This window comes from Chelonoidis abingdonii, chromosome 19 (genome assembly GCF_003597395.2).
Source record: "Chelonoidis abingdonii isolate Lonesome George chromosome 19, CheloAbing_2.0, whole genome shotgun sequence".
Taxonomy (NCBI): domain Eukaryota; kingdom Metazoa; phylum Chordata; order Testudines; family Testudinidae; genus Chelonoidis; species Chelonoidis abingdonii.
The window spans coordinates 33,963,029-33,984,094 of NC_133787.1; the positions used below are offsets into that span (position 1 = coordinate 33,963,029).

Consider the following 21,066-nt stretch of genomic DNA (forward strand, 5'->3'; position numbering starts at 1 on the left):
TTTATCTCGTCTCGTCTAGATGTGATAAATTGATCCCCGAACACGCTCCTGTCGACGCTATTCTCGTAGCTGAAGTTGCGTATCTTACATCAAACCAAGTGTAGACCAGGTCTAAATGGTCTCAGTGGCACTAGATAGGACAGAACACCACACCCAGGAGGTGTGTGGGTTACACTTGCATAGGTAATCTCATTAGCTGCTTACATGTTTAAGTGTTTGCAGGATCAGACTCAAAATCAGCAAAGGATTGTGGGCTAGGTTCTCATTTACACTAAGGCCCTTTACTCCATTCTGGTGGCGTAAAGGGGCCGTAAATGGAAATGCATGTAGTTGAGACTCACTTTAAAGCCCTTTGAAATGGACCTTAGTGTAAAAGGGAACCTGGCTTGTATTGTTTATTATCATAGCCTTGTGTAAGGCCAGTCAGCCTAAGTCCAGATATTGCTTCATTTACCTTCTCATACAGTGATGAGAATTCAAAGCATGATGCAACACACATGCTCCCCCTGGGCTGTAGGAGGAATTTTGTCTGCCTGCTTCACATTCCTGGGAGAGCTCACTTGGGCTTTCAAATTCTGCATCATATCCTAATACATGCTGTGGCTAAAAGGCCATGGGTAGCTCCCCGTTTCTATACAAAATGTCCTCAGAAGTAATGAAGAGCAAGGAAGGAAAATGCCAAAAGAACAACATTTACATAGTAGTGTTTTACAAAGTAATACATTTCTAGTAGATTTTTGTGATACATTAATATTATAACACTCTTTGTATTATGAATTAACCTAATGCCATGTATTACTGATACAATTCGTATTTTACAGACTGGGGAAACCTGGGAACAAGGGGGTTAAGGACCAGTTTTGCAAAAGTGAGCTCGTACTTTGGGTGTCTCAATATTTCTGGTGCCCTATTTGAGATCTTGGGCCTGATTTTTTGTTTTCTTTTGGTAGGTGCGGCAACTCCATTTGACCTCAGTTCCACTGAAATCAGGTCTTAGATTTCTAAAATTGGGTGTCTAAATTTACAAGCCATTTTTGAAACTCTGGCCCTAAGTGATTTGGTTTTACAGGAAGTCCGTGACAGAGCTGGGAAGACGTTTCATTTCTACAGCCTTCCGGTCCTGTGCCTTCACCATAAAACCGTAATTCCTTAAAAGTAATGCCTTACATTTTAACCCATCTCCATACATTTTGCAGTAAGAACATGTAAATAACACCTTAATCAACAATTCATGTTTTGAAGCCTATATCACTCAGGAAGCCTTTTAAATTTCATTATTCACTTAGCTGCACTACTTAGTGGTAACCTTAACTAATACATGATAAAATACAGTAACTGCACATCTAGGTTAGGGCAAGATGTGTAGTAATGACCCCCAAGGTAACTGCGAATGGAGATGACAGGTAATGAAGCAAAAGGCCCTCAACCCATCTGATAGTTGAACCTAAAATAATTCTGTGTTAATAGGCGTTTTCTCTGTCAGCTCAAATGTATCAGATACTCTCTTGGCACCTGACAAAGAAAGAAAGAAAGGTTATTGAAAGGTAAATTACAAGGAACTTTTCCCAAGAAACCATTTATTCCACTTGCCACAAGATTGTGCAAGCATTGTGTTTTGTTTTCTGGTGTCTCAGGGAAGTTATTCACTAATATTTCTAAAGCAAATTGTAGGCCAAATCAACAATCAGCAGACTGATAGCTACAGTCTTTGGAGCAATGAATTGGCTGGTGAAATATGTATCTAATCAATGAGCAACTCTGGGAGGTACAAGTAGAGGTTTCCAGTGATTGTAACAATAACAAAACTGCCCAGGTGTAACAAACATTGAAATATAGCATGGCAGTTCCTATACCTTTGCTGAGGAAGAGAACCTAACGTGAATATCTCCAAATCACTGGCAGAACTATAAATTTGCTGATTTTGCAGACATTTGTTCCTCAGCTTGATAAGTTAATATGTATTGTTTAACACGATAATGTTGCAAGCTGTTGTTTTGTGGTTTGGAAGCCAGCTGCATTTGATTGATGCCAGGAATGGAAGTATTTATAAAATGACACTGAATTAGATGTAGTCAGTTTATGAGTCTGGGGAAATGAATCTTTTATGAAGAATAAAACTTTATGATGAAGGAGTAATGCCAAAGATGTATGCATCTTAAATTAAATTTGTTGGCACTGAAGTCTACGCTATAGATCCTTTTGAAATACTAACAGCAGTATGTGTGCCCAAACCAGAACCATTGATCTTTGCATCTTTAGGAAATGCAGATCTGAATTTGGTCTTTTTGACTTGGGTCCAATCTTTAATTTATTATAAAGTACAAATATAGAACAGTGACTGTGTTTAACTCTTAATTTAAAGCAGCAGTGTTTTTGGAGGAAGAAAATGCAACCACTTGCCTGCTATTTTTGTAAAACATTTAGATTTCATTTTAAAAAATGGCTTTGAATATATATTAGCTGCTACTGTGCTGTTAGTGTGCACGTGTGAAATGTGCAGCAATGAGCTTTCATGTTAGTTTGGGTATATATTTGAACACGGGCCATTTTTAGTTTGGATAGACAAGCCTTTGTAACACTTAGATTGGTCCCATTGAAAGAGCTACTCTTCCCTTTGTGCAGTGGGAGAGAGGGTATCAGGGGATCTTGGATCTAAACAGTTGCTATTCTGCATGTGTGTATGTGTATGAACAAGTGACAGGTATCACAACAATGTACAAGCACGGATGATTTGTACTGATGTATAAGCAGTATGAGATATTACTGAACCTCAGAAAACCTCATCTGTTTACGTTTATTTTCAATTTGGTTACAGAGATTCATAGAAATAGAGTAACTTGTGAGGCGTGGACACCTTAGAAATAGCTAAGACAGAAAAAAATGGACCTGCTTCTCCACATATATTAAGCATCCACACCTATACAAAGTGACTGCGAAATGCTACCATTTGGAATTAGTAACACTTGCACAGTGGAAATTTACTTCACAACAGAGAGAGATATATTGTTTCTAACCTGCCTATTCAGATCATTCGTGTAGCAAAACAGCAGTATTTAGCCCTTTGTGAATACTCTTTTAAGGCCGGTCCTACACGGAGTGGGGAGGAATCGATCTACAGTTATCCAAGTTCAGCCCATGTGAATAACGTATGTCAAGTCAATGTACTTGATCTACTACCTGTGGTGCTCACTAATGGTAAGCTGACAGCTGACGCTCTCCGTCATCTGCCTGCGCCTTTGCCCTGGTGAAGTACTGGAGCTAATGGCGAGCGCTGCCTCAGTGTTGATTTGTCACGTCTGGATTAGATGCGATAAATCCCATCCAATGGGTAATGTAGACAAGCCCTTAATATCACATCGAGTTTCATGCCACTCTGACTGACAATATTGAGTTCCCTTCCAGCCTTGCATTTCCTATGATTTGATGAAGGGCTTGACTACTGGAAGTCTTAATGCACATCAAGCTAGGGGCTGTGATGTACAGCTCATTGTTTCCCCCTGCCCCCCTTTTTTGCCAAATCACTAAGTACCTTGGATTTCTGCTATCACATCCCGAAATAGTTGCTCAGCTTTTGGTTTGATGTGCTGCTGTTTGATAACAGCAGTAGATCAGAGAACAACTACAAACTTTTAGTGTGCAGTAGCGGGTCCATGCAGAGGCTTGTGAGCTTAGAGAAGTACGCCCTGGCTTGCTGCACACCTAAATTCGTGTGAACAAGCCCTGAATTCTACCTATTAAAATGAATCCACACTAGGGTCGGGTGTGATTCAAAGCAATTTACTATTCCTGTTAACTCCTTCTGTGGATGCTCTTATTCTAAACTAGCTAATGACATCCAAATGGATAACCTAAATGCAGAATAAGGCAATTTTATTCCCATTCTAAAAATTCGAATTTAACAGCGTTAATTCGCATAAATGGTGCAGCCCCGTCCACACTACAACCCCTTTAATTCGAATTAAAGGCATTTAAATCGATTCTTAGTACTCCTTCAAAACACAGGAGTCACTAAAAATCGATGTACTATTCGAATTAGTGTAGTGTGGATGGAAATCGAAGTTACTCGGCCTCCCAGGAGGTATCCCAGAGAGCACCATTGACTGCTCTGGACAGCAGTCAAAACTCCGATGCACTGGCCACGTAAACAGGTAAGCCCTGGGGAGTTTTGAATCAGTTTCCTGTTTGGCCAGCGTGGGGCTCTGCAGCACAGGTGACCACGTACAGCTCAGCACACATTTAAAGAAATGCGTCTCCTGAGAAAGAAAAAGAGCTCCAGCATGGACCACAACAAGAGCTAGTGATCTCATTGCTATATGGGTGAGGATCAGTGCTTACAGAACTCCGTTCTCAAAACAAGAAATGAAGAAAACATTTGAAAGATTTCAAAAGTCTATTGATTGGAAAAAGGGCACATGGAGGGACTCGTTGCAATGTAGATAAAAGTCAAAAGAACTGAGGCAGGCATACCCAAGAAAACAGAGGGCAAAAAACGGAAGGTCTGGAGCAGGTCGAAAACATGCGCAGGTCTATGCAGAGCTGCATGCAATTTAGGGGGCTTGGCACAAGTACCCACCCTGGCCGTGGATTCAGAGGTCAGTGTTGCAATTCAAACCGTAGCTGAGGATCTGCAGAGGGGGCAGATGACGACAGAATGAGCAGGAGAAAGAGATTTGAAGATAGCACACAGCCGCAATCTACGCACAGCAGCCGAGCTGTTTTTGAGCCCTGATTTACAACTCCAGCCCAACCAAGCCACTATCCAGACAGGAGCATGGAAGGAACTTCTGTGAGTGAATGTTCTATCATCATGGTTAAACAAGCGTTTTTTAATTATAAATTGGAAGCATGCGTTGTCATTCCTTCTTAAGACAGTACAGTTACAGAAAAGTCGTTAACATTCTGGGGATGGAGTGAAAATCCTCCCAAGAAAATCTCCATGAATTGATGTTGGAGGAATCAAAAGAGCCTTTTCCAGTAGATTTCCGGGCAAGCGCAGCCTATCCGGTCCCCCATTTGAACAAAACTTTCCCTCCAGGTGCACCGACGTAATTTGAATCATTGCTTCAAATAGCATAGAAGGCTTGTGCCGGGCTTCTCTGTCTGTTTGCCGAGCAGGATCTCTTCCCGCTAACACCACACCTGTAAGGGGTGGAGGGAGGATGCTTTAGGAGGGAGGAGTGAGGAGCTGGACTTACCTAATGGCTGCATTGGAAGCCTGAATTATGATTACAGGACCGGGAACCTGCCGCTGCAGTGTGCTCTGACCCCAGGACAGAGGCCTCAGTATTAAACAGAATGCAAAATCGACCTTGTAGGAAATCACATGTGCCTATGTAGGTGCATCCAGTTTGGTTCACTAATGTCAATCATTGTTCTGTAAAATGTATCTTTTACATACTTCTCTGTACTCTCTTACCTCCCCCATAGTCAGCTGCGCACTGTTCTGTACTCCTGCCCCCATGTGGATAGGAATAGCCAAAAGGCGAGGAAGAAGAGAACTCGAGAATGAAACGTTTTTCAAGAAAATCATGGAGACCACATCAACCAGAGCTCATCCATAATGATTGGAAGGAAGTGTAGCAAAAACAAGAAAGATGCCAGTGACCGGGAGGACAGGAGAGATCGCTCGAGAATGAGAGGTGGCGGCAGGAAGAACAGAGGTGGCGGGAAGAAACCGGCAGGTAAAGAGAGGTGGCGCAAGAAGACCAGCAGGAAGATCAGAAGGTGTGGCAGGAAGACTCTGGCGTTGGCATATGGAACGCTGGAGTCTGCTGCGTGAACACACTGAGATCCTCAGACCATGTGGATGGTCAGGAAAAAAGCAGCGGGGTTACAGAGTGCCACTGCAGCCATGGTTTAACCCACCCTCGAAGCTCCCCAAGTCCATATCTCCTCCACCCAGACGTGTTAGAATGTGTGGGGAAGCTTTCTTCAGCCAGAACACTCAACCCCATGTGATCAGCCCAAACTCAAGGCTGACATTAAGCTGAAAATGTGCTCATGGCTTTTCCTTACTCCGATCCTCCCTCCAAAAGCACACCAGCAGGGATACCTAGATACACCTAGTGCCTCTTTATATAATACTTTCTAATCCAAGAATACATCCAACGGGGGAGGGTGTTTTCTTACAGGGAAGATTTTAAAAAAGAACTCATCGACTTTTTAAGAATAACAAATGACTTTAATACTGAATAAAATGATCTTTTCAAATATACTGACTTATTTCCTTCAGCTAGATGTATCAAGGGGTGGGTGGGTGGGTTGCCTTTTTAAAAGTCCTTCAGCAAGCTGTAATAAAAGGGGAGGGTGGGTTGCTACAGGACAAGAGAGCGGAAGTGTCATGCAGAGGGGAAACAGCACTTGCAGTCACACAACCATACCTGGCCCCAACGCTGAAACTCTTTCAAGGCTTCCTCTGATCGCGTCACCGCCTCCCTGGTGTGCTCTTCAATCGCCCGGTGTCTGCTGCTCGTAGTCAGCGCCAGGCGATTTGCCTCAAGCCTCCACCTCGCCAGAAAGGTCTCCCCTTATCTCACAGAGAAGATTGTGGAGCACACAGCAAGGCAATTAGCAATGGGGACAATTCTTTTGGCTGAGGTCTGAGCGAGTAAAGTAAGACGAAACGCCCCTTTAAACGCCAAATGCAACTCTACCCAACCATCCTGCCACTTGCTCAGCCCTGTAGTTGAAAACAGCTCCTGACCACTGTCGCAGCTTGCCTGTGTATGCTTTCAGTGAGCCATGGCATTACAAGGGGTAGGCTGGTCCCCACAGGATAACGACAGGACTCACATCGCCAACTGTTATTTTCTGGTCCTGGGAAGTAATTTTCCTTGCTGCACCATTTAAAGAATGTTGTGTTTACGAGACGCGCGCGTATGACCCCTTCCTGGCCATCCCACGTGATGCTGGTGAAACGGTCCCTTGTGATCCACAGTGCTTGCAGCACATGGAAAAGTACCCCTGGGCCCCGGGTTTTCCCCGTTACTGGGTTGCCTGGTGCTCTGGGCCAAGATAGGATACGGGTTCTCATCTATTGCCCCTCACAGTTAGGGAATCCCATGCATACAAAGCCATCCACTTGGACCTGCACGTTTCCCAGAGTCACAAACTTTCGTAGCAGCAAGCGTAAACGATTGCTTTGGCTACTTGCATCACCAGCAGCCCCCGTCGGTAGATTTTCCCCACTCCAAATTGATTCCGACTGACCGTAAGCTGTCCTGGAGTTGCCAGCTTCAAGAGGGCATTCCCGCTTCTGGCACTGTGAGGGCTGCTCTCCGATGTAGTATCATGGCGTTCAAGGGCAGGGGAAAGCAATTCAGCGTTAAAGCATTCAAAGTTCAAAGAAAGTGCTCTTACGCATCTGCGAAAGTTTTGCACCACTGGGAATCGCCACCCTGCATAAACTATGCGTGCGTCCCACCAGTCTGTGCTTGTTTCCCGTGCCCAAAATCGGCGTTCAATGAGTAGAAGCTGTCCATACCAGCAGTAGCTCCAAAATGCTGGGTCCACGGTTAGGAATCAGTCTCCATGTCGTCATCATCATCATCGCTCTTGTCGGTGCGCTGCATAGCTGCCGCCTCCTCCTCCTCCTACTACTCCTCCTCCTACCCCTCTCCTCCTGAATTTGCAGTTCATGGCTCAGTATAGACAGCACGAGAGTGTGCGTGCTGTTACAACGTGCACGATTGCGTTCTGGTCTCAGCAGGGTCCATGGTCTCAGCAGGGTCCATGCTTGCTGTGCTATGGCGTTTGCTCTCTTCACTCAGGAAAAAAGGCGCGAAATGGTTCGCTGCTGCTTTCACAAAGGGAGGGGTGAGGCTGTACCCAGCACCACGGGACATCAATGTTTTTGGTCCCAGCAGGCACTGGGCTCTCAACCAGGAAGTGGGAACTATGGGATAGCTGTGGAACAGCTACCCACAGTGCACTGCTCCTGAAATCGACGCTAGACATGGGCCATGGACGCACAAAATAGATTTTAGAATCCTAGTGTGGACACACTAAATCGGTTTTATAAAATCGATTTAAACTAATTCGATTTAATCAGGTAGTGTAGACAAGGCCTAAGACTGCCACACATGGAGTTAATCAGGAATAGCTATTCTAGAATAGCTCCCCGTGTAGACAAGCCCTTAGAAATCAAACAACTGAAAATACAAAGGATACTGCATTTATGAGTGGATGTAACAACATTATAGCACACTGTGAAATAAGCACTACAACTTTCTTGGTCAAATGTGCTTTTTTTTCTCCCCTTTCTTTTGTTGTATGTCTCAGAGCACAAAGCAGAGCCTTTTGTTGTAGTGACCTTGAAAATGAGCTCTCCAAGGTTTTGCTTCATTGCCACTTCAGGCAGTTACCCCCCTTGAGAAATATAACAGAGATCTGACAGCATGTTGGTTTTGTTCACCTGTGATTAAAGGTCAGACAGCTCTGAGAGAAGAAACTTATCCCTTGATGCCTTGCTATGTTTCCCAGTATTGCAAAATGTAATAGGGGGATTTGATTATTAGTGGTTGGGTTTGCGATGCCCAGGAGAACCACGGAGTAAATTGCCTGCTGCACGCAAAGGTGGCAGTAGTGGGAAGGAGCCAGTGTTGGTGGTGCATGTGGATACCAGTGACATAGAGAAAGGCAGGAGAGAGGTCCTGGAGGCCAAATTCACGCTGCTAGGTAAGAGATTAAAGTCCAGGATCTCAATGGTAGCATTCTCCATAATGCTTCTTCTTCCATGTACAGGACCAATTAGACAGGCAGAACGGCAGAGTCTCAATGCATGGATGAGACCATGATGATGGGAGGAGGGATTTAGGTTTATTAGGAACTGGGAAATCTTTTGGGAAAGGAGGACCCTGTTCTGTAAATTCTGAGGGTATCTTCTGAGTCTACATCTTATAGTCATTTGCAAAGCCTGCCCCTTAACACCCACAAATCTTTGGAGAAGGGATGACATAATTTCCTCTCCTTCAGATCATCAGTGGGAAACCACTGGCCCATTCTTTACAACTGGCATCCACACAAGAGCAGGAAACAGGCCATCTTCCTGCCCATCGCTCTCCAGCATCCTGGAAGACTCTTCTTGGGAGTGAGATGCATGTGCATATCTCATCATTAAGGAGCAATGGGACTGAGAAAGAGTTCTAAGATTAGGCTTCTCCAGTTGTTGGTCCACTAACAACAACATGATTTGCAGAACATCACTATATGGTTTCATGTCTACAGTGCAAATAATTGATTTTTTTCCATTTGTTGGCTGAATGAAAATATTGAAAGATAATATGTCTTTTTGGACTGACTCGAAACGAAAACTTTCCAGTTTACTTGGTAAAACCCAAAAATTGAAACAAAAAATAAGTTTTGGGTCAGACATTTAATTTGATCCAAAATAAAATGTTTTGTTCTATTTTAGGTATTTTGAACTGCTTGTATTTATTAAAACAAAAGGAAAGACTGTTCCCAGAACACCACAGGAGGTGGTGGCCCCTTGTAGGCAGAACACTCACTAGGCATCTAAGACACCCTGGGTTCAAGCCCCCACTCTGCCTGGTTTGGAGTAGGGATTTGAACTTGGAGTCATTGTGGACAGCAGCAGAACAGCTTCAAAAGGAGAGATTGAGAGAAGCTCACCCCAGAATAGTTAAGGATAGTGCTATAACTACTGCAATGTAAAAAATTGAGGTGGGGGGCGGGGCGTGTGGATTATTCAGCAAATTCATATCAAATTCAAAAATAGTTCTGGTCAGCTCAGAAGCCTGAATACTACAGAGTTTTGAAACCCTTCTCTCATTTTAAGTATTGCATTTTTCATTTTCTTCTTCTTTCGTCTGTTGTTAGCTGGAAGACATCCTAGACTCTTTAATTTCTTTTTCATGGTGTGAAAAGGAAAAAGTGGTTATATGCAAGCATGTGAGTGTGACCACACATGAAAGCCACATGGGGAAGATGCCATGTTTGGTTTAGATACATTTGTCTGCTGCAGGGTAGACACATGTGTCTGTTGTTGCCAACCTAGAAATCAGTAGCCTGAGGAAAAGTAAACTGGCAGACTAAATAGCAGGTGAAATTCTTAATTGGTTTTCCTGAGCTGATGTTGGATTACAGCCTAGTGATGCTCACATGTGGAACCAAAGGAGCTTTATGCATTCTTGGCACATAGTCTATATTGGTAACCATGTTATATCATTTGTCTATCTTCTCTTTAGGAAGTACTGTGATGCACATGATGGCCTTTGACGCTGATGACCCTGGTACAGACAATGCTCTTTTGAGGTATAATATCCTTAAGCAGACTCCTGACAAACCATCTCCAAATATGTTCTTCATTGATCCAGAGAAAGGAGACATTGTCACAGTGGTATCACCTGCATTGTTGGACCGTGAGGTAGGTGAACAATTTATCTATCTAAATATATGTACTGTCCTTCCATCCATGTAGGCCTCTTCAACATAGCATCTGAGCAAACTTGTTGATAGTATTTTTGTGTTACATGAACAGAGGCTCAGAAATCTTCAGAGGTTGAAATTTGCTCAACAAAGCTGTATATTGTAGAGCTTTCCATTTGATGTCTGTATCAGAGTTTGTATACCGTGCTCATCATTTGTGAATTTGGTTCCACAGAGTTGATAGACAATGCATTTGACATTGGATACAGTAGATTTTTTCATTGCATAACACTGGACATAAAATCACAGAAATGAATAAACTTTTAGAACTTGAAACAGTAGCTGTCTGCTGGTTTGGAACAAAAAGATTTCCTATCTGACCTTTTATGAAATTGTGCTGGGTGTTAGCATGGCTCTTTAAATACCCTCTGGTCTGAAAGGGAATTTTCTAGCCTGTGGGACAAATTTCACTGAGTAAAACTTAGTTCTTATAATAAAAAAACAAAAATCAGTCCCTTCCTGCAAGCCAGAATGAATTTTAATAAGCCAGACTGTCTATACATTTGTTGGTAAAGGAGAGCAATTCAGCAATATATATTTATTTTGGAATGTGTAACTGACATTTAATATTGTGAAAGCCCAAATTCTTCTGACAGATACATCAGTGTGGATGCGGAGTAACTCCACTGACAATCCATTTATACTGGCATAGCTGAGAGCAGAATCCTCTGTCTGCAGAACCAAATGTTAATATCTGCTAAAGGTTCCTTTTTAACCACAGGGTCCCCAGTTCAAAACCTTGTTATTGTTTTCTGAAGTCAGGCTTCTGCATTTTTTATTCCTAATACGTAAACAACCTCAAGATAAAACCAATTTACTGGGAACTGAAAAATCAATGGAAGGTGATGAACAACCCTACCTTGCCTAGTATGCGCCAAAGGTCAGTGGTAATACATGAAATAATGATGCTATTTACATACAAGAAATCTGTCTAAGATTGAACTGTTATTGCTACTCCACAGTGTGTGCTAAAAGCAAGACTTGAGCTCCCCAGGATTTCCTATTAACTGCTGATTTGATACCTTTGTGTGGAAAGTAGGGTGGCATCATCCAATCTCGCCAAAATTGCAAAAGTGATTTTTGTTGCTTCTGCGTGTGTTGAAAGCATTATAAAGCTATAGCTGGAACTATGCAGACCTTCAGCACTGAAGCCCAGTGTTACCTGAGCTCACATATGTTATAATTAACTTTTAGCTGAGAATATAGTCTAACCCGAGTCCCTTCCATTTCTACCATACCAGGCTCTCCCTCTCTTGTAGGCTCTGACCCCCACTGATTTGCCTTAATGTGTCTTTTGGGGTGACATATTGGCCTGCAATCTCGCTTTTCCTTCCAGAGTCTTCCTGGCAGTTAACTATCCCACTTACCCATCATGCCACCTGGCACTTTTGTAGTCAGCCAGTAGTTCTGCTGCTCTATCCAGCATCTTCTAGGGACCAACAAGCCAGCCTGCTGCTTCCCCATAGCCTGCATTCACTTCATCAGAGGAACTTGGGAGCCTGACTGCAATCCCATTCAGAGGCAGAGGCTTGTAATAGACCTGGAAAATTAGCTTCAGGAGAGGTACTATCTTCCTGTGTGTTTATACAGCACCTAACACGGGGGGACCTCATCCTGAGTGTTGGTGGCCTTTAGGCACTATCATAATACAAATAATTATAAGTGGGCATGGTTATGCCAACACTTCCCTTTCTATAATGTCAAGTCACAGTTAAAGGAATTCCTCTCTCTCGTCACAATACTGTCTTGGGGTGTCTCAGGCTCTAGACTAGGGTATTAACAGAGGCAGGGTGAGACTGGAGTAGCATATCTCGGTCCCACTGCTGCTTAATGATGAGGCATGCACATACATCTTGCTTTCAGGAAGTCTTCCAGGATGCTGGAGGGGGATGGGTAGGAACCAGTCCTATTTGCTGCCCTTATGTGGATGCCAGTTGTGAATACGGTGACCAGATAGTGAGTGTGAATATCAGAACAGTCCCTATAAAATTGGGACATCTGGTCGTTCTGTTTGTGAAGAATGGGTCAAAGATCCCCCCACTGATGATCTGAGGGAGAGGAAATTGAGCCACTCCCTCTCCAAAGATTATGGGTGCTGAAGGGCAGGATTTTCAAGTGACTGTATGATGTAATTTCAGAAGATACCCCCAGAATTTACAGAAGGAAGTCCTGCAGGGAAGCTTCTTGTTGAAACTGACACGGAGGTTGTGCAAGCTTGCACAACCTCCAAGTTTCAGGTGAGCCATGAAACCATACAAATTGAGCCAGCTATTTCTGACCGCCAAAATTTCGGCAGTTTCATGTGAGCCCTAGTTGCAGTCAGCCCAGTCTGTCTTATGTATCAGTCCTTTTTTATTACTGTATATTTTTTCTTGAAACACAAAAACAATTGCCAAAGTGGTATTATCTTTAGCTATTCTGTGCATATTCACTGAATAGCAATGAAAGCAACTGAGGAAACCGTGGCTTAGTCTAAGGTTAAACATATCAGGTAGACTAAACATGTAAGGACAAAAGAATGTGACTCTCATTATTCAAATGTGAATGCACTGGAAGTTGATATAAATGCTTTTAAAGCAACTGTATTAAAGTGATGATCAAAGTTAGTCCATGTTTTCTAGCTCTTTTATTAATTTTGTTCATTGAGTAGATGCAGATGCTTATGTGAAGCCTTCCTCTTGACTCGACCTAAATTGACAGAATGTAAATTGCTATTTTTTTTATTTCAAGTTTAGTTTCTTTCATGTTTATGTATCATAGGGAAGCTGAAAATATTGCCCAAGGGGAGATACTGAGATGGAGAGGTACAAGGCATCTGACAGTTTTTGATTTCCCTTTTGAACATAAGCAGCAACCCATATTATTTTTTCATGCTTTTATATTTTAAGAAGAGCTGCTGTGAGACAGCTCTGGGAGTCTTTTCTTTGCAGAAATTCAAGATCCGGATACTAAACCCCAACCAACCAAAATCATCAGAGCTAGGTAGCTCAGACTTTATACATGAGTAAACACACCTGGGTGAAGGATTGGTTGTTCTGAATGGAAAGACAAATGTTGAGGTTATTGTTTTTAATGAGATTAAGGACCCCCGCCCCAACCCCATATATCTGGTAACTCCCCAGGAAGTAAAAGGAATATTTAAAGGGACATTTATTTGATGGAAAAAATATATGTAATTTGCTTTGTGAGCTTCAACTTACCATCTGCTCCTCCCACGCAACTGAGCAGTTTTTATGTCTAATCACACTTGCCTCTAGATGAAGACCAGTTAAGATAAATTCCTAAGAACCTTCAGAATCTTGATCCCTTGGACTGCCTTTAAATATCTCACAACTGGAAAACCTGCCCTTATATGAGGGTGTGAACAAAGGAAGATCAGAAGGAACATTAAGTGTCCTCTTCTGAAGAAGTATCAGAGGGGTAGCCATGTTAGTCTGGATCTGTAAAAGCAGCAAAGAATCCTGTGGCACCTTATAGACTAACAGACGTTTTGGAGCATGAGCTTTCGTGGGTGAATACCCACTTCGTCGGATGCATGTAGTGGAAATTTCCAGGAGCAGGTATATATATGCAAGCTGCCTCTGGAAATTTCCACTACACGCATCTGACGAAGTGGGTATTCACCCACGAAAGCTCATGCTGCAAAACGTCTGTTAGTCTATAAGGTGCCACAGGATTCTTTGCTGCTCTTCTGAAGATGAACAATTCTGGGATCAGTTATCAGGAAGAATTTGTGCAGTCAGATTATGGTTGTCAAGTGTGCAGTAGCCACGGTGTTTCCTTCCTCTGCTACTTGGAATGAAAGGAGATCTGAAGCCACTGTGAGCCTAGGTTTCCTGCATTACCTGTCTGCTTTTAGAACACCAGGCTGGCTACAAAGGTGATGACTCTGTGAGTGCTCCAGGGCTGAACACCCATGGAACAAAAATTAGCGGGTGCTTAGCACCTGCTGGCAGTCAAGCTCCCCCTCCTCCAACCGCCTCCCTATAGTTGTTCCATGGCATGCAGAATGCATTGGGAGGCAGGGGGTGAGTGGGGATGGGGAAAGAAGAGCAGGTGCAGGAAGAGGCAAGGGAGATGGGGCTTGGGGGAAGGGATGGAATGGGGGAGGGAAGAGGTGGGGTGGAGGCTTGGAGGAAGGGATGGAATGGTGGAGTCTGGGGTGGAGGGGAGAGGGGGTTTGAGCACCCCTCCCCCCCCAATAGAGAGGAAGTCTACATCTATGATCTCAGTCTCAATCTTGAGAAAAGATTGGAAATATGACATATAGTAACTAAATATTGTAGTATTAAACCAGTGATTCTCAAACTTTTGTACTGGTGACCCCTTTCACATAGCAAGCCTCTGAGTGTGACCCCCCCCTTATAAATTAAAAACACTTTTTAATATATTTAACACCATTATAAATGCTGGAGGCAAAGTGGGGTTTGGCGTGGAAGCTGACAACTCGCGACCCCCCAGGTAATAACCTCACAACCCCCTGACGGGTCCTGACCCCGAGGTTGAGAACCCCTGTATTAAACCGTATCATATGCCAGTATTTAGGGCCAAATCAAACTCCTCTAGTAGTTGATGGGAGTTTTCCCCATTGATTTCACTGGGAGTTGAACTGGCTCCTGCCTAGTTTGCCTAAATACTGTTTGTCAGATAATTTTTTTCCATTTTGTGTTGGAGGGGGGGTTAGCATATAGCAATATAACACCCCAGCCACTAAGTTCAGGCCTGTATATGTACTAGAGCTGGGCAATTCCCCATCTACTAGACAGAGGCACCTGCCTTAACCTTCCCCCTACATCTGACCTGGAGATAAGGTGGTGTGTAGGCAGGTGAGTCAGTGGATACCTAGGAAAGGTTCTGGGGCAGCTAGGATACCCAGAGCAGCCTTTCTTCCTCCCTGGTCATTACTCCTTGCCAAAAAACGCAGTTTCAGATCAGCCAAATCTGTTTGTGAATTCACATCAAATTCGCGCCAATAGATTCATGTCCCCAACCTCTCCCGCAAGAGATTTTTTAAAAAGTCAAAATGGTTCATTCTGACATTTTTCAAATGAAACATTTTAACTTTTCATTTTTAAATAATATTTCAGTTAGAAATGTAGTTAGATTTATTAAAACACAAAGATAAGCTCTCAAAAACTAAACAAAACATTATGTTTCAGGTTGAAAGAAATAATGAGTTCAATGCATTTATTTTTATAGCGAGAAAAAAATAATTTTCCATTTCTGGGTTGCACTAAAAAAATATATTCAGATTTTTTGGTTTGACCACTGAGCTGAAAAATAATCAGCTATTCGCTCACCTCAATATGAACTTCAGTGTAATTTTAGCTGCAAAGTTCAAAGCAAATTTGGGGTGTCTAGACTAGTGGTTCTCAAACAAGGGCCATCGCTTGTTCGGGGAAAGTCCCTGGTGGGCCAGACCAGTTTGTTTACCTGACGCATCTGCAGGTTTGGCTGATTGTGGCTCCCACTGGCCATGGTTCACCACTCCAGGCCAATAGGGGCTGCAGGAAGTAGTGCAGGCCGAAAGATATGCTGGATGCCCTTCCTGCAGCCCCCATTGGCCTGGAGTAGTGAACCATAGCCAGTGGGAGCCGCAATTGGCCAAACCTGTGGATGTGGCAGGTAAACAAACCGGCCCGGCCCACCAGGGACTTTCCCTGAACAAGCAGCGGCCCCAGTTTGAGAACCACTGGCTTAGACCCAAGGTTTGAGCTTGGACCTGTTTCTATAACACATGGCCACATGCAAAATATAATGACAGAAAAAGTTATTTTCTTCAGTTTACCGAAAAATATGGCATATACAGTAAGCTGAAAGGCCCAATCTGGAAAACCTGCTGAGCATTTTCACTTCTGAGGATGGGAGTTGAATGTGCTTAGCACCTCAGGGAAGTGTTCAGCAATTTCAAAAATGATTATGCCCCAAATCTATCAACATTTATATTATTTATGTATTTTTCAGTATCCAAATTGTTTCCAAAAGTGTATGTTCCTCAGAGTTTGCAGCAAACTCTAATAATTTATGGAAGAACATCCATTTTCATTTTAAGAAAGCATGTAAGGACATATTTTTGAAGATTTATGTTCATTTTTTTTTCTTGTGGGACCTGAGCATCCTTGAGTTTGTCAGAGATGAAGATTGAAGAGCATAAGGGGGCAAATTATACCTCCAAAGATCCACTGGAGAATACATTTTGATTCATAGATTCAGAGCAGAAAGATGCCCTGTACCAAAGTGTGTGGTCTAAATGACCCAAAATAGAACATAGCAGAATTTCACTTACAAAAAAAAATAAAAATTAAAAAATTAAAAATCTGATGTTGTGTAAATGGCCTGAAGTTTTGTATTTTAGGGGACAAAAAATCCATTTCAAAGTGACACTTGCCTGCAGTGAGCAAGAAATAATGCTTCTTATGTGAATACTAGAAAAGGCAGCTATACTTTCATAGAATCAAGTTCTCTTAAACTTCTTTGATAGAGCACTAATCATTTTTATCCATTACCCACTGTGCTCTTTTGCAAATGTTACAGAATCAGCTTTGTGGAAGAAAATATCAGTTCTTGTGTGAATTGAGAGATATATAGGAGCTAGTGCTACCTCAATCCATGTAAAATGCTGTTCACTCTCCTCCTGATATGGTTTGATGAATAAATAATTTGCTTTTCATTCCTGCTAGGAACTGCTGCACTTAATTTGCAATATAGTTAAAAATAGTTTGAAATATCTACAAAGTGCTGTAGTATATAGAATCATAAAAATGTAGGGCTGGGAGGGACGTCGAGAGGTCATCAAATCCAGGTCCTGTGCTAAGGTAGGACCAAGTAAACTGCGAACATCCTTGACAGGTGTTCATCCAATCTGTTCTTAAAAACCTCCAATGATGGAGATTCCGCCATCTCCCTAGGAAGCTTATTCTTATTCTAGAACTTAGCTACCCATATAGAAAGTTTTCCCTAATATCTAACCAAAATCTTCCTGGCTGCAGGTTAAGCCCATTTCTTCTTGTCCTATCTTCAGGGGACATGGAGTACAATTGACCCCCATACTTTTTATACGAGCCCTTAAACGTATTTGAAGACTGCTATCTTTTCTCAAGACTTAATATACCCAGATGTTTTAGCCTTTGCTCATAGATCAGGTTTTCTATACCTTTTATCAATTTTTGTGCTGTCCTCTGGACTCCAATTTTGTCCATATCATTCTTAAAATGTGGCACTCAGAACTGGATACAGAACTCCATCTGAGACCTCATCAGTACTGACGGGAGCAGGACAATTGCCTCCTATATTTTATATATGACATTCCTGTTAATATACCCCAGAATGATATTAGGCTTTTTTGCAACTCCATCTCATTGTTGACTTATAATAAATTTCTGATCCTCAATACCCTCCAGATCCCTGTCCGCAGTACTACCATCTAATCATTTATTTCCCATTTTGTAGTTGCACACTTGATTTTTTTTTTCCTTTGTGCATGCAGCACTTTGAACTTACTTATATTGAATTTCAGCTTGTTTATTTTGGACCAATTCTCTAATTTGTCAAGGTTGTTTTGAATTTGAATCCTGTCCTCCCAATGTGTTTGCAACCCCATCCAGCTTAGTGTCATCTGCAGATTTTATAAGTGCACTCTCCACGCCATTATCCGGGTCGTTAATGAAAATATTGAATAGTACCAGATCCGAGACTGACTCTTGCAGGACTCTGCTAGATAGACCCTCCCAGTTTGACAACCAGCAGTTGATAACTACTCCGAGTGCCGTCTTTCAACCATTTGTGCACCCACCATATAGTAATTTCATCTAGACCACATTTTCCCTAGTTTTCGTATGAGAATGTCATGTGGGAATATATCAAAAGATACATCACATCTAGTTCCCCTCCCTTCAGCATCTGCTAAGCCAGTAATCCTGTCAAAATAAGGAAATTAAGTTGGTTTGGCATGATTTGTTTTTGACAAATCCATGCTGGCTATTCCTTATAACCCTATTATCTTTCAGGAGCTTACAAATTCCTTGTATAATTATTTGTTCCAGTATCTGTCCAGGTATCAAAGTTAAGCTGACTGGTCTATTATTCACTGGGTCCTCTTTGTTCTCCTTTTTAAAGATAGGTATTATGTTATGTTATGTTATGGTTATGTTATACTATATATTTAAAGGATTCATCTGTAAAGAAAATCAATGCAGATATATGACACTGGGCCAAGTCCAGCAAAGTTAAGTGTCTTGTACTCTGGAAATTCACCCCCATGGCACCCTGGCTAGCCACTACATATTTCCAACAAGTGTCCCCCACATTGTCAACTGTGCTGACCTATTGCCCACTCCTCCACTATCATTAAGGTTGCGTCTGCTGTGTATCCTGGCCCCTCATTCTGTACTTGCTACCTGCGAGCTAAAGGATTTATGCATTAAGGAGGCATAAATATGAGGTTACTCTGGCCCACTGATTTGCTGTTCACTTTGACTTTTTGTGAAGTGGGATCAATCACCAAGCCACCTAATATTGTTTCTTCTTATCGATTGCATGACTGAAACATTTGAAACAAGAGAAGGATGAATGATGGCTAACTAGTGAATACTCTTGCTAATGCATGAGTTGGTGGATATTCATACTCAGAGAAGCTATTCCCCCAAGAAGTCATGCAAACCAAACGTTCTTGCATATTCTACAGTACCAAGATGCATAAGCATGCTTGGAAGGACTAGCCATTTGTACAAATCTTGGCATGCATGGCTTTTGAAATATTCTTTTTCTGACAGTGAATCACATTATTCTTCATCCATAATATTTTGCCACTCTAAAGGGCAACAGTACATAATACAAAGCTTTTGCTTTATTTTATTGACAACATTTGCAAGTGCGCACTACCCTCTGTATTCTTCTTTTTTTTTGTGGCAATATGCATCTTTAAGCAGTCAATAGACTTCTTACTTTCTCGTTCTAAATGTTGGACTGACAGCATGCTCACATTTTTAATGAAAAATTACTGTTTTCAGCAAATGTATTTCACATTTGATCTTTGCATTATTCTCTAGAATATTCATATTTACAATGATTTTAGGGAAAACTATAAGTTGAATTAGATTCAGCTCTGACTTAGAATGATTGTATCATTTTATCTTATCTACCGCTTGAAAGTCTTACCCTCCTTTTATTTTGTTTGCAAAATATTGAATAATACAGCTGGACTTCATTCCCTAAGCTCTATTTTTGAAAATGAAAACACTGCATGTATGTTTCATGTATCAATCTAAAAAGATAGAGACCCAGGAGCCCCTCACTTTACCTGTAGGACTCACCAACTGCTGGAATCTTTGTATAGCCCAGCAGGGATGGACATTAATATGTGACTGGCTAGAGGGCTGAGTCACAGAATAGGCAGACTACCATGGGACCAGAGCAGCTGTCAACAGGGGGAGCCAGGAAAAAAAAGAAACTTACATGCCCTGCTCAACCACTGAGTGGCACCTGCAGCAAGTGATCTCCTTTCCCTGATGAGAGACTGTTCAACAAAATAAGACTCTAAATTACACCTCTACCCGATATAATGTGATCCGATATAACATGAATTTGGATATAACGCAGTAAAGCAGAGGGGTGGGGCTGCACCCTCCAGTGAATCAAAACAAGTTCGATATAACGCTGTTTCACCTGTAAAGCGGGAAGATTTTTTGGCTCCCAAGGACAGCGTTGTATTAAGGTAGAGGTGTATATCCTCTCTCTCAAAAGGGACTTTGATACTCTTTGATTAAGTTTGTCCATCACTCAGTGCTTCATGCCTTGTTTTGATTCCTTTCCCCGTGTATATCCCAACCAATAAATTTTCCTCTTTTAGTATGTTTGCCATTAAACCAAGCAAACTGAGGTCTCCGGATACCAAACCCCACATCCTGCTTGGCTGTTTAATGTTGTTCAGTGACAGGATCATGTTAACATCTTTGACTTTCGGGGCCCACTATTCCATTGAAATTAATACAATGCCCTCTGTGGCCTTTCCAACCCTATTGCCTGCTGGTGTAACAAAACTAGCTTCTGGACTCTATGCACTAGCAGAGGGTGCAACTGGATATATCAGCCAGACACCTGGCCAGACACCTGGTTTATTCTATGAATCTGGTGGGATTATTATAAACTTCTTATTCATTGTTTCAAGATAGCCGCTTTTAATGTTTATATAGCCATGCATCCGATGAAGTGGGTATTCACCCACGAAAGCTCATGCACCAAAACGTCTGTTAGTCTATAAGGTGCTACAAGACTCTTTGCTGCTTTTACAGATCCAGACTAACACGGCTACCCCTCTGACACTTGCCACAGAGCTAATTTTTCTTGCATTTTGTATAAATAAAATAACTGTAACCCCAAAAGAGAATACTTTTCAGCTATCAGCATTTATTCAGAATATACAGACAGCTGCTATCATGCTTAGAGTAGCTCTCTGTCAGTGTCTTGCAGATAACTGGGTTGTTATCTTTCAGCAATGTATCAGTGGCAGAGAAACTTGTGTTATTTAGACTAGCATCACTTCCAGAGAGATTGCAAACTATCTGCGCAAGTGCAAGTGTTGCCCAACAAGCCAGACCCATCCCATGCTAGTAATTATGCACG

General features: G+C 42.2%; 1 protein-coding gene across 1 annotated transcript in view; it reads left to right on the forward strand.

Annotated features, from left to right (window-relative positions):
• CDH13 (cadherin 13) overlaps positions 1–21,066 on the forward strand; it is a 738,851-nt gene that overhangs the window by 507,135 nt on the left and 210,650 nt on the right. Inside the window, exon 7 of the mRNA XM_032766126.2 lies at positions 10,206–10,384. Within this exon, the coding sequence (XP_032622017.1) occupies positions 10,206–10,384 (179 nt within the window). The remainder of the gene's footprint in view (positions 1–10,205; positions 10,385–21,066) is intronic.